Source organism: Trichosurus vulpecula, chromosome 7, assembly GCF_011100635.1.
Source record: "Trichosurus vulpecula isolate mTriVul1 chromosome 7, mTriVul1.pri, whole genome shotgun sequence".
Taxonomy (NCBI): domain Eukaryota; kingdom Metazoa; phylum Chordata; class Mammalia; order Diprotodontia; family Phalangeridae; genus Trichosurus; species Trichosurus vulpecula.
The window spans coordinates 111677655-111692482 of NC_050579.1; the positions used below are offsets into that span (position 1 = coordinate 111677655).

At 37.1% G+C, this 14828-nt stretch overlaps 1 protein-coding gene across 1 annotated transcript in view; it reads left to right on the top strand.

The window, feature by feature from the left end:
- SHPRH (SNF2 histone linker PHD RING helicase) overlaps positions 1–14553 on the top strand; it is a 133064-nt gene extending 118511 nt beyond the window's left edge. Inside the window, exons 26-30 of the mRNA XM_036766257.1 lie at positions 5048–5140; positions 5900–5986; positions 8247–8425; positions 12564–12644; positions 13707–14553. Coding sequence (XP_036622152.1) covers positions 5048–5140; positions 5900–5986; positions 8247–8425; positions 12564–12644; positions 13707–13803 — 537 coding nt within the window. The 3' untranslated portion in view covers positions 13804–14553. The remainder of the gene's footprint in view (positions 1–5047; positions 5141–5899; positions 5987–8246; positions 8426–12563; positions 12645–13706) is intronic.
- Positions 14554–14828: the final 275 nt, after the last annotated feature.

Genomic DNA, 14828 nt, shown 5'->3' on the forward strand with positions numbered 1-14828 from the left:
TTCAGGAGAAAACGCCAGCATTCAGTTAGCATTCAGTTAGTTCGGGGGAGCAGAGAGACAAGCATCAAGAGACAGACCAAATACAGATTCATTCACGTACTTCAGAGGAAAAAACCAGCACCCTGAGGTTCAAAACATTCATTTAGTTCAGGGGAAAACAAACCAGCACCTGAACCTCAAAACCAAAATACAAGCAAATTACGAATATCAACAGACAGACCCAATACAATTCATAGTTACCAACGTCTGGGCTCGGCCCAAGAGCAAGGGCTGGCCCAGAGTCACGCTCCCGCTGCTCCCACACCAACTGGAAAAGGAAAAGAGGAATCTTCAAGCTGTCCTCTCCCCTCTTACAGAGTTTTTGACATCATCAAGCGCCGCCTGAATGACCAGAGCCAATTGGTTCTTGAGCTGGCCCCTCCCCCTAGCGTAGACCAGGTTAACACCCAATAGGGCGTGGCTCTGGAGCTAACACCTCCCCTCAGCCAGCCCCATGACTCATCACACAGGAAGTTCTGATTCCTGGCATGGTCGCTGGACTTCCTGCCCCGGAAGAGCAAGCCACAGCATCCAGAGGCTCCATGAGGTAAGCTGAGTCACTCAAAGGAAACAAAGGCCATTCCGGTTACACTACCCTCTATCATGACTATTTGGGAGCATTCATAGTTATGTCCTCTGTGGTAGCTAGGTGGCACAGTGTATGGAGCCCTGGGTCTGGAGTCAGGAAGACCTTAATAGAGGCCTCAGACACTTCACTAGCTGTATGACCCTGTGCAACCCAATTAACCTCTGCTGCTTCGGCTCCTCAGCTGTGGAATGGGGATCACCTCGTAAGATTGTTGCGAGAGTCAGACTGTTGACTGATTGAGTAACCATACAATTTTTACAGGTAATGACAGGCAAAGGGATAGATGTAGAGTATTCTAAGAAAATTTGAGGAGGGGAATAGCACCAGTAACTAGAGAGGTGAGGAAAGGCTCCCCTTAGGAGATAGCACACGAACCACCCCTTGAAGGAAATTAGGTATTTTATGACATTTAGCTAAGGAGGCAGAGGAACAGCTATTACAAAGGAATGCAAGTTTGTGGAGCAAAGGTAATCTGTTATTCTAAGACTGGCCCTGGTGTGAGGTACAAAAGAAAAAATCAACTTCACAAGATAGTGCTTGTTCTGAAAAAGTTCTGGGGGTTTTAGTGGATTTGAAGCTCACAATAAATCAGTAGTGTGATGTGGCAGCCAAAAAGTTAATGCAGTCTTAGGCTGCATTGGGTGACAGTCCTAGTGTACCCATCTCAGCTGGAGCACCATGTTCAGCTGTAGATGCCATGACAAGGACAAGGACAAGCTAGAGAGTGTCTAGAGGAGGGCTACCAGGATGGTAAAGGACCTTGAAGCCATATCATATGGGGATGGGTTGAAGGAAATAGGCATGTTTGTCCTGGAGAAGAGGAAGCTTTAGGGGGTATGTGATAGCTGTCTTAAAGTGATTGAAGGGCTGTCACATGGAAGAGGGAGTAGGCGTGTTCCATTTGGCCCCAGAGGGCAGAACCTGGAGCTGCAAGTGAGTGGAAGTTACAAAAAGATACTTAGGCTTGATGTCAGGAAAGATTTCCTAATAATTAGAGCTTTCTGAAAGTAGAATGGGCTACCTCAAGAGATGATTTCTCCCTCTGCTTGGAGGCCTTAAAGCAGAGACTGGATGACTACTGCTTAGGTATGTTAGAATGAATATCTTTTGTGTATAGATTGGTCCAGATTGCTGCTGAGATGTCTTCCAACTCAAATTCTGTGACCGATATGTGTTAAAGGTTCAGAACATGTAATTCATGAATAGATTCAAACCAGACTCTTTGTGAGTTATAAGCAGCAGATGTAACATTAAATGTTACAGCCTTAATTTATTTCTTGTTGCTCATAGCATTGGAGCGTGGGAAAGAGGAGGGAGGGGGGATATCATATTGTTATTTAAATAGAAATGTATAGACAATGGTTATTAAAAATCATCTCTTGTGATTTAAGGAAAGAAATCTATGTCTTTTCACTGCTAGCAATTGAAAATGCTATCATCATAAATAAATAGGCTTGGGAGGGAAAAAAAATAATCCAGAATGTTCTCTCTTCATGTGGGAACCATGAGACCACTCCGAACATTGCTCCATAGATAGAATAGAATGTGAAAATTTTAATTGCACAATTTCCCTTTCTCCTGTGATCCTAATTCACTCATTCTCCTTTTGCCTAGCACAGCTACTTTAGAGATTACTGGAAATGTTTTGAAAGGTAGCCCAAAGTAAACATGCTCACATTACAGAAATCTCACCCAGATATGGGTCATCTACTGACCACGAGTTCTTCCTCATTTCCCAGGTTCTGGATACCCCAGCCACTTTTTCACCATCTGTAAGAAGCAGGGATTAATTCCTGTTAGCCCTAGTTTTTGGGGGCTCTTTGCCAGACAGGGTTTTCACATTCTGGAACTCCTTGTTACTGACCCTTTAAAGCCTGGAGAAGCAAGTGTGCAAGGGCCAGGTAGTTCAGTGTTTTATTTTGGTCTTTTTGTTGTTTGTTTTTTAACCTATCTGGAGGTGGAGGAAATGGTTTGTTTTTTTTATTCATAGAACCATCACCTTAATATAGAATACAGTTCATAGCAAATGAAAGATGGTTTTGGAATTGATATGGTCTTTCTTGAAAATATTTTCATAGAGTGCCCTGGCAGGAAACTTGGGTGTATCTTTCTAAATGAGATCTTTAATACTGAACTGTACAGATGAATGGGGGGGGGGGAGCAGGAGAAGAGCCATGTTAAACCTGAAGCATTTACCTTGTTCCCCTTTGAATTCCTTTTACTCTTCTTTGGGGGGATTTTTTCTTATTTTCCCTGTGGTGCATTGTCCTTATTTTTTTCTTCTCTTTATTTATATCATGTTGTTTCTCTTTAAAGTGTTTGCGCACACGGACCCCGTGCTGGTTCTCCTGCCTTACTTACCTGCTGTCACTTTTATTCAACAAGCGTTTCTTAAGCAGCTGCTTTGTGCTGGGACGCAGGACAGAAAGAGAACATATCCCTGCCCTCAGAGGGCTTTATGTTATACAACATACCGATAGGGAAGTGCAAAAGAATTTCAAGTAGAAGAGAGCTCTGACAACTAGGGAGATCAGGAAAGGTTTCAAAAAGTAGATGGCACCTGAACTGGACCTCCAGGAAGATGAGAGCTCTAAAAGGCTGAGAGAAGTTGGGCATGCGTGTCAGCAGTAGGAGGCAACCTGGGCAAAAGCCCTGAGACATGAACTGGAAATCTGAGTGCAGGGAACAGCAAACCAGCTAATTAGGGTGGAATACAGAATCTGTGAAAAAGACCAGCGCCAGCAAGGTTAGGCTGGAGCCAAAGTGTGCAGGGTCTGAGGACTGCAGGGAGATGCAAAAGGAAGCCCTTGAAGATTCCTGATCAGGAGAATGGCATGACCAGGCCTGTGGTTTAAGATTATTTTATCCTCTGTGTAACAGTTGGATTGAAAAATTAGACTGAAATCGTGGCATAATTGTCTCAGCAAAAGATAATGAGGATCTGACTGAGGTCAGGGGCTATGTGAGTGAAGAAAAGGGGGCAAGTATGAAGAGGTGATGTGGAAGGGAAGCAGGAAGTTCTCACAGTTTTGGGATTTTTTTTCCCCTTAAGATAATTACAGCCCTCTGTCATGTAATCTAGTTCATTCTAAAAATGTTTATTATATCAGAAAAATAAAGCACATAGAGAAAAATGCAAATTTATTCCTCAGTGTGGTCTGCAAAATGATTTTAGTGAGGGGCAATTTTCCTGTCTGTTAAAGGCCAGTCACTTTAATGTGATGAACAGAATGATAAAACATGTTTTTTGTTTTTTCTTATTTTTTTTTGAAATGTGGCTATGTAGCATTGTAGAAGAAGATTGGTGAATACAGTGTCTCATTGCTTTTTTGATCTATGTCAGTAACCTTCCTTATGTCTCTCAAGGAATTCAGATTAATATGATTAAGAATATAAAACATCAGACCCCAGTGGGGAAAAAAGAGTAGCTCTGCACTTAAAATTTATAAAACTGCCACAAAACTCTGGCTTTAGAGCTAGAAAGGACCTCAGAGGACCCCCTCATTTTACAAATGAAACAGCTTAGACCCAGAGTGGTTTTGAGTCCAACAGCTGGTCAGTGACTGAAGCTGAAATCAAATCCAGGTCTGCCCAGTTCCAAGTTCAGCATTCTCTCCACTATGCGATGTAGTTCTAAGAGTTGCCATAACCATATTAACCTCCACTTAATTGTATTCTAAATTTATATCTACCAGAGGTTCCCAGACTTATTTGGCCTACCACCCCCTCTTCAAAAAAAAGTTACTTGGATGCCCCTGTGGAAGTCTACTTTCTTTAATCCTTTAATGGTTTTGTTGAAGTTTGTATTATTTCAACTACTCCCCACCCCCGCCGATCAGTCCAGCACCCCCCAGGGGCGGTATCACCTACTTTGGGAACCTATGAAACATTACGCTAGACTTCATCATCTGTTCTTGACTTGTCCCATCATCTTTTATGTATAAAATAGATTCTCTCTCCCTTTACTCTAATTCATCTAGTGAAGGTTTCCCATTTTTTAGGGCCCAACCTAAGTTGCCTCTTCTTCCAAGAAATCTTTCTTTATACTCTTTCCATCTTCCACTTCCCAGGTAAGAGTGACCATTTGCTCATATTTCTCATAGTCCTTTGCTTGGGCCTCTTCTTTCTTTCTTTGCGCTTATCTCACTTTCTCTTGTCTGGTTTTTCCTTTCCTATTATTAGATTGTAAGATGCTTGAGAATAGTGCCTATGTCCCATCTAACTTTGTAACTCTAGTCCCTTAGACAGTGCTCTCTGCACGCAATATTTGCTTAATGACTGTTTCTAATTGAGTTGGATTAGATTGAATATTCTCTAGCTATTGCATATATACTTAACTGTTGTACCCCCTGTTGATTATCCTTTCTCTGTCTTTGGGTTGGTTTTGTTGGTGATACATTTTCTCATTTTTGTTCAAAGGGTAGCCATTCTACAAAAGTAGAAGCTGTGGTCCGAACTCTAAAGAGAATCCAGTTTAAAAACCCAGGCGCCAAATCACTCGTCTTCTCAACGGTATAATCAGTGTTTCCTTTTTAATATTGATTTGGCTGTTTTCTCTTTGTTATAAAGTGTTGATAATGCTCTCTAACCTCCTTGCATCTGACAGACCTGCTAGCTTAAATGTTAATGACTGTTAAATGATTTTTTTATGGTTTGGGTCAATCAGACAAATTCTACATGACTGTATGATGGCAGTAATAATCTGATATCACTTCAGAGGGCCATTCACAGAATCTCAGTGGGAAGAGACTTTGAATGGACCATCTAGTCCATTGCTATAAATGCCACCCAGAAACGTGACATGATTTTTATTTCATAATTTTAAGTTTGGGACATTTTAATATTTTACAAATTGTAACCTTCAAACTTTATATACTGCAGACCTACTCTTTCACATAACATCCTAGACTGATGGATTTCATTTTGTTGTTTTGTTTGTGTGTGTATTGTAGGGGCAAAAGGGTAGCAGAGGCTGATATGGTAAATAAAGTGCTGAATAAGGATGCTGGGTTTAATTCTGTTTTTGAAACATGTCGTTTCATTTTAATCTCTTCATTCTCAATTCTCAAAGGCAGTTGTAGCTAATCAGTTAAACAGTGCTACTCTCTTGTGTGCTTTAAATCTCAACTTTCTTTTTTTCAAGATATAACCAGGTAATATGCATAGAAGACAATTTTTAGGTATCCTTAAGATAAGAAAGTTAGTGCTCCTCTTGACTTATTTCCAAATTCTAATTCTTAATAGTGGTTTTTGTTTTATTTTATGTTCCAGTGGCAAGATGTGCTAGACATTATTTCAAAAGCTCTGTATGATAACAACATGGTGTTTGCACAAATCAATGGAATTCACAGATTTCAGGTATGCTGACAAAATTTTGTACGTATAAATAAGTTATTGAGAGGGGACTCTATATTTATAGATTGATACTACTATTAACCAGTCTACTTAGTAAAAAGAAATCAGTCAGCAAATACTTAGTAAACACCCATCAGGGAGATTGTATAGCATAGTGTTCTTAATTGCTAACCTGTATATGGACCATCATTTTAAAATTAAAGTCATGAAATGACAGTCAAGTCCTATCTGTCCCTTCACTCACACCTACCGTCACCTAATTATCAAGATAAAATATTGTCATCTTATATGTGCTTCTCATTTTCGTAGGCCTTCTAGTCCGACACTTCAGAACTTTAATCCTAGGTTCCTAAGATTCTAGATGAAAAACATAATAAAGTCCAGTGATTCCCAACTTGTGGACCACTAGCTCATGGTTTGCCATGGGATCCCTGAACCTATATATGTTCACCAAGGATTGTCATAGTAATCTTTATTTAGCTCCAGCAAAATATGTTATGTGAATAATGGGTTTTTAATGCATTTAGATATGATTAATAGAATACAAATTTATTTTAAAGTTTTATTAAATCCATCTAAGCTTTTTTGTCATTATGCAGTTTCTCTGTTTTAGGCTTACGATTTTTTGGTTGGTAAAAAGAGTTCCTCATATTTTTTAAAAGTTGGGAATGATTGATCTAGTTTCTAACATCCATATTTTAGAGATGAGAAAATTGGACTCAGGGCTGTTAGGTATTTGTCTGAAGCAGCCCTCTTATCTTTCAATTCAGCAAATGTTCATTAAGTATGTAGAGTGTTGTGGAGGATTCTGCACCTGTCAGCAAACAAGCATTTATTAAGCACCTACTCTGTGCCAGGTGTTTTGCCAAGCTTACTAATACAAGCAAAAGGAAACAATCCCTGCCATCAAGGAATTTGTATTCTAATTGACAGAAGACACCACAGAAAAGGGAGCTAAAAAGCACAGAGTGAAGGAGGCTGAGATAAAAGGGGCACAGTGGCACAGTCCAGAGAGTCAGAAGCATATCTGAGAGGGTAATAAAATATGGCCAGCCTGTGTGCGTCCCCAAAATAGAGTCCCTAGAAGGAGCTCATCATGGGGAGGAAGCTGAGATGATGGAGCAATGTGCCAGAGTGAGAAGGTCCTAGTAGCTGAGGGAAGTTCAAGGTGAGAATGCAGCAGAGTCATGGTAGTGATATCTAGAGACTCAGTGTCCCATTAACTCTCAAGGACATTCTCTACATCTCCAGCTGCATTTGGGGTATCTCTACCTGAATGTGCCATCGAGACCTCAAACTTCTATCCAAAACTGAGTTTATTATGTTTGGAACCTCTTCCAACTTCTACATTTTTGTCCATAGAATTTACCCTATTTTCCATGTATAAACCTGTGGAGTTATCTCTGACTCCTTTGTCTGTCATAGACATCCAGTTACCAAGACCTGCCAAGCTTTCTTCAGCAATATCGCTAGTATTTATCTCCTCACACTATTACCATTTCTACCACCCTACTAATTGCTATCTGACTAGATTACCGTGACAGCTCCTACTCTCCATTCTCCCTTCACACTGCTCTGAGATTTGTACATGTTTATACTCAATTTCTCTTTATAAATCTGTGCAATTTGTTCTTTACTCATCAATCATCTTGCCACTTCTGCTTGAGAATCTTCTGTATCTCTCTTGCCTGGCCTTCCTGGCCCCTCAAAGTCTGATGACCTTCTAGGCAGAAAGTACAGTAGAAGAGATATCCTCAATTAAATTTTTCTTATCCATAATCAGTGACAAATCTTAGCCCCTTAGAGCCCACCTAGTATTTTGATTAACACCACACTGATATATTTATCATATAATGTTTTATTTTATAGTTATCATTGTATCGTTCTTATTCCTCTAATAGATGGTAAACACGTAGGGGCATGTACTATGTATTACCTAAATTTGTATCTTACCCCAATAGTAGGTACTTAATATTTTAAAATTTAATTTTAAAAATTAAAATAAATGAATTTAATTTTGAAAATTTAATATAAGGAAGCTCCCTGTGAAATGTACATACACACAGATATTATACTTTTTGTGTGGCAAAAAATAGTCCACACAATACTTTTCTATAGCATTGAATTAATTTAGGTTTTGATTTTTTGAAAATGATGCATTTTAAATTTCACAGAAGTTCATTATCTGGGTGCCTCAAAGCATCCTACCAATTTTCTGTGGTGACATTTGAAATACTTAAGTCTGTTTTTTTTTTTCTTTCAGGAAAACCTCTCAGCATTTAAATATGATCCCAAGATCAATATTTTGCTGCTACCCCTGCACACAGGTTCCAATGGTTTAAATATCATTGAAGCAACTCATGTTCTCTTAGTGGAACCTATTCTGAATCCTGCACATGAGCTTCAGGCTATTGGAAGAGTACACCGAATTGGACAAACAAAGTAAGACTGAAAATAAAATCAAGCACTTTCACTTTAGATATTTAGGAAACTAAATAAATAGTCCAACTCTTTCTCTAGACTTAGGCTGTATGGTTCCAGAGGGCAGCTGTTGCCTTGAAGCAAATTTCATTTAGATCTTTTTTTACATTTTTTAAATATTTATTTATTTATTTTTAATTTTCAGTGCTCACTTTTATAAGATTTTGAGTTTTAAATTTTCTCCCTCTTCTTTTTCTTCCCCCTCCAAGACCATGTGCATTCTTATATAAGCTGTACGTGTACAATCATATTAAACATTTCCACGTTAGCCATGTTGTAAAAGAGAATTAGAACCAAAAGGAAAAACCATAAGAAAGAAACAACCAAAGAAAAAAAAGAGAGAGAAAATAGTCTGCTTCCATCTGCATTCATACTCCAGAGTTCTTTCTCTGGATGCGGATAGCATTTCCATCATGAGTCTTTTGGGATTTCCTTAGTTCATTGCATTGCTGAGAAGAGCTGAGTCTATCTAGATTGGTCATCGCACAGTGTTGCTGTTACTATGTACAGTGTTCTCCTGGTTCTGCTCACTTCACTCAGCATCAGTTCATGTAAGTCTTCCCAGGTTTTTCTGAAGTCCACCTACTCATCATTTCTTATAGCACAATAGTATTCCATTACATTCATATACCACAGCTTGTTCAGCCATTCTCTAGCTGATAGGCATCCCCTCAATTTCCAATTCTTTGCCACCACAAAAAGAACTGCTGTAAATATTTTTTATATGTGAGCTCTCTTCTCATTTGTATGATCTTTTTGGGATACAGACCTAGAAGTGGTGGTGTTGGGTCAAAGGGTATGCACATTTTTATATCCCTTTGGGCAGAGTTCCAAATTATTCTCCCCAATGATTGGATCATTTCACAATTCCATCAGTAATGCATCAGTGTTCCAGTTTTCCCACATCTTCTCCAACATTTATCGTTTTCGTGTTTCTTCATGTTAGCCAGTCTGATGGTATGTTACCTCAGAGTTGTTTTAATTTGTATTTCTCTAATCAGTAGTGATTTAGAGCACTTTTTCCTGTGACTATAGATAGCTTTAATTTCTTCGTATGAAAACTGCCTGTTCCTATATTTTGACAATTTATCAATTGAGGAATGACTTGTATTTTTTATAAATTTGACTCAGTTCTCTATATATTTTAGAATTGAAGCCTTTATCAGAGACACTGGCTATAAAAATTGTTTCCCAGCTTTCTGCTTCCCTTTTAATCTTGGTCGTGTTGGCTTTGTGCAAAATCTTTTTAATTTAATGTAACTACAATTATCCATTTTGCATTTCATAATCTCTATCTCTTGTTTGGTCATAAATCATTTCGATATATTTTTAAAAGAGCTTCCTAATATTTAGAACAATCTCAACATGAAAATGGGCTGCCTGTTTCAGTAATGAGTTCCCAATCACTAGAACCGTTCGAGCAGAGGCTAGATTATCACTTCTTGGTAATATTGTAGGTGGAATCCATGCTTTGAGAAACAATTGTGATAATTGACCTTTAAGACCTCTTTTAACTTTGTGCTTCTTTAACTTGTGTTACAACAGTCTGACAGCCTTTTAATTAGAAAGCCAACAAGACACTCCAGGGGTCTTTTGGTATTCCTTTCCCTATCTGTAGTGTGGGCAATGCAGATACTTCCCCTAATTGATATTCGTCTTCCTAATTTTTCAAATTATCCTTATCTCTTGGACCCTCAAAAAGGTTGTTATCTGGGGAAAAGACTGGAAAGACTTGGGTTGGCAATGAAATTGAAAGCAAACCCCATAATTTGGGTGAAAGTTGATAATTTGTTAATTGCCCAGACTACATATGAAAGAAAGTAGATCAAATTCAGATGAAAACCAACAATTCTCCCTCTCAACTTTTGCCCTGAGGAAAAGGCAAGCCTCTTTCTAGGTCAGATCTAAGGATCTGCTAGATTTAGCCCAGTGCTCAAAGTGAATCTTGTAACAAGAAGATGTCTCTTCAGTTCTACCTGGATATAAATGTCAAATTGATGAAGTTACCCATTGTTTTTCCTTAGTACAATACGTATTTATAAAAATACATCCATAATGGGCGCTTTAGTTGGAATATTATTAAAGTGAGCAATGTATGTGTGTGATTGGCCTTGGGAAGTACTAGACGTATAACAGAAGCCCAATAGGTTGGCAACTCATGGCTATTAAAAAAAGAAGGGGGAGGGAAAGAGATGTGAGTAGGATAGAAATGTGATAGAATAAATAATCTCACCTCTCTTCAGGTATCCAGAATCAAAGTTCAGCCTCAGGCAATTACAGATTAAAGCCCAGGCCTACATGATACCTTTGAGTATTAGGGTCTTAGTAAATGCTTGTTAAATTGAATGAAGTTTTAACCTAGGGCAGGTTTTTCTTTCTTCCTTCCTTTCCAAACCGTGGGACCTAGACAAGGATCCTGGATTAACCCCACAGCAAGTAGGTTTGTCTACCAGTCTAATGATTAGGACTAATCAATTTTCATAGTATGGGGTCTAATTTTATTTTTTTAGTTTTACTTTTGTTGGGGGAGAGGGGTTGGGGGCAGGTCTAATTTTAAACAAAAGACCAGCAGGGCAAGAAAATTTAGTGTAAGGATGCTATGATAATCTTTTATGTGAAAAGAACATGTTCATAGCTAAAGCCAATTTACCCAAGAATTATTTTAAACAGTGATAAGAAATGAAAAGATACAAGGGGATGGTAAGCTTTGGAGCTGAACTTTTTTTAAACTTACTATTTTTCACTTTAAATTCTTGTTTGTACTCATTATTTATTCTGCCACCATCAGATTATGGTATATTAGAATTAGAAGGGATCTTAAAGGTCATCTAATCCATCCTCCTCATTTACAGAAGTACTAGCGGACATTTACTGATACTGAGTCAAGAAGACCTGTGTTCAGATCCCACCCTTGACACCTCATTGCTTTGTCACACTGAGCAATTCGTTTAACCTAACCGAGCCTCAGTTGCTTCTTCTACACAATGGGCATAAGAAGAGCACCTGCCTCACAGGGTTTCATAAAGATCAAATATATGTAAAGCACTACAAAAAATGGAGCTGATATTTATCATTATTATTGATAGTAGATAAGAAAAGAAAGATTCAGAGAATGATACTTATTCACAGTTACGTGGGTAGTAAGCAGAGCAGGGGCTCAGACTCATATCTTCTGATTCCAAATCCAGCAGTTGTTCTTTTGTTGTCTAAATTGTTCAGGCTAGGAAATGACAAGTTAAGTTAGGTTTTAAATCCTGACATTTTTCAGTAGAGGAAACCTGATATTTCTGAATCTATACATGGTGGTTTTCCGTTTGTTTTAGGTTATCACTAATAAAAAGAAGTTTTATAGCCTAAAACCAGAATAGTTCCCCATTTAGTCATTTTGACCAATCTCTTCCCTAAATCCCTAAAAGAGTTTCAAGCTGACATTTCAAGAAGATTGACAGTGCCATTGACAGAAACAGGGAAGTTGGCAAAGGAGAGTTGGTTTTGAAAGAAACGGTGCAAAGCTTGATTTAGACTTGTGTACTATGTTTTTATACAAATCACTATCTTGAGCAGTCAACAGGAGTATTCTGCCAGAAAAAAGTTCTCTAAGTGCTCCCCCACATCTTTCCACATTAACTTGAATTCTTTTTCTGGACATCTATGTAACAGCAGACTATTGTAAGACATTTATTTCCTGTATAGATGATATCAGTTTCTGTTTAGGAATTTTTGCTATTTCTTTAACTATTATGCACATTCATATTTTGCTTTGAGAGTTTAAAGAATTATATATAATATTGATTCTTTATGACTAATTAGTTTTAATTAGTATGTTTATTATATTTTAATGTGAAGCTTATGTTATTACAGTATATAGAAAGCAGGCCGTTAGCCTAGAAAACCAGGGTCCAAGGACTGCATCTGACACATACTAGCTGTGTGACCCTGGGCAAGTCACACAGTCATTCAAGTAACTCTAAAGCTATAAGTTACAGAAAAAGGTGTCAACCTATATTGATTGGTAGAGGGAGTTTCCTGTACTGACAAAACCACAGGTCCAGTCTTTATTCCTGTCCCTATGACTTTTTCATTTTTATTCATCTTATAGGCCTACCATTGTTCACAGATTCCTAATTAAAGCAACTATTGAAGAAAGAATGCAGGCAATGTTGAAAACCGCTGAGAGGAGGTAACAATGATCAATTAAATTTAAAAAGCAATTTTGTCAAGCATACATATATGTGTGTGTGTGAAAAAGCACAAATTTAGGACCTTTATTTGGCATAACTGATTTCATTAAAAAAATCATTTATAAATTACAAATTGCAAAATAATTCATCTTCATCTAAGTTGGAAGAAGAGCAGTTATTATGTCTCATCTAATATCTTTTCGCATTTAGTTCACAAACTAAAAGCATATGTGCCTTTTAAAATAGAGTCTACATGCAATATTAAATATATTAAAACTCTGTTTTAATGGAGGAAAAAACTAGTTACATATTGATTTCACTTTAATTTTGAATTTTAAGTCAAAACATGAAATAATAAATTTGAAATATGTGTGTGTATTTATAGATTAATTAAAAGTGTATTAAAACTATCAGATTATAAAGCAACCCTTGATCAGTTTATGTGATAAAATGTTTCTGCCACCCCCCAAAAATTGAAAGTTTTAAACTAGTATGGATAAATATGAACATTTGTTTTTTGTATGTCTGATAGTCATATACAAAAGGGAGAGTGTGAGCATAGAATTTAGCTATTAATTTTATTGTTGTCAGCAAAAGCAAAAGAATCTGGTGCTACTGTACTATAGTAGTAAAACTTTTAATTTGGTCAGCAAACAAATCCAATTTGGAAATCATAAAACTTCTTAACACTTGTACCATATGTTTTTCCTCTTCAAAGTTCTTAACAGTCATTAACTGATACTTCATGACATTCTTGTAAGATAGGTCTGATTGGAGGAAATCCAAAAAGTAGAATATTGCCTTAAAAGGGGTCATTTCTCCGAGCTGCTCTGCTGAGCAGAATAGTGATTTGAAGTCAGAAATTGTTTTCTTCCATTAGAAATCTGAAAGGAAAAAAAGAGGCTACCACATAAGTAAAATAAAAGTTAGCTTTAGGTTATCTTACCATCCAGGTTCCTCTAGACATACATTGGAGTGTAGATAGTAGAAGTTTTAGCATGACTCTTTGCATTGTGTGCTAACTTTGGCTAATCTTACTCTGCTCTCTAAAATTTCTACAGCCATACTAGCTCATCATTGAAGCAGTCAGAGGCTTCAGTCTTGACAGTGGCTGATCTTGCGGACCTATTTTCTGAAGAAACAGAAGACCTTGAATGAATCATACTTAACATGCTTTTGAACTCAGAAACCCTCATGTATTCACAGTTTTTAAAAACAGATTTTAGTACAAGTGAAGTCACAAGTCATATATTCCAGTAGATGTCACCCAACCCTGTTCTTATGATAGATAAATGCTTCTTTTGGGGGATTTACACCATTTTCTTGAGGTTGGTGAATCCTTTTCAATTCCAAACAAACCATAAAGTCCTCTGGTACTATACATGAAATTCATTTTGGTCCCAAAGAATATCAGCATGTAATTTTGAAGGAGGGGGGCTAACACTATACTTTTCTTTTCATTCTGATTAGTTAGAATAAGTGGAAAGCTACAAAACTAGTGAGCAAACTAATTTATCTAGTTTTAAATTGGCCTAGACTTGAGTCAACATAAATGTTCTTTTAGGCAGGAAGAGATTCTAGTACCTTTATTATGCTGCTCACCAATCTTCTTCTTAGTAATATTTTAAATATATGGTAAATTATCCTAACTACTAGTATTTAAGTGGATTTAAAAAATAACTCATGTAGAAATTGCACAGTATTTTCATGTGAACAGAACCCTTTGCAACAAGTTGCTCAGGTTGAGTTTTTCCTTTTATATGTATATATATATATATCTTCCTTTTAAAAATTAAAACACTGAAATCCAAGTATTTTACACATTTTTACAACCCCTTAAATAAGCCATGTTGTTCATGCTGACTTATAAGAATTTAACTTCTTTTATTATAAAATTTAAAAGTATTTAGCTAAATTTTATTTCATTTTCTACTTGGTTTTATTAGCATGAACAGTTCTGTTAAGTCTCAGCAACATTAAAAATGTATTTATTATTTACTTTGAATGTTACAAAGCTCTTTCTAATTGAGATTTTTCCTCCTCTTAAGTTTTTTTAATGTTGATGTAGCTATGTAAATATTGCTAATTATAACTTTTTATGTTTTGTAGTTGATATGATTGTAACCTGATAATGTACTGTGGGGTGTGGGGTTAAAACTGTGCTAATGTATTAAGTGTTGTTT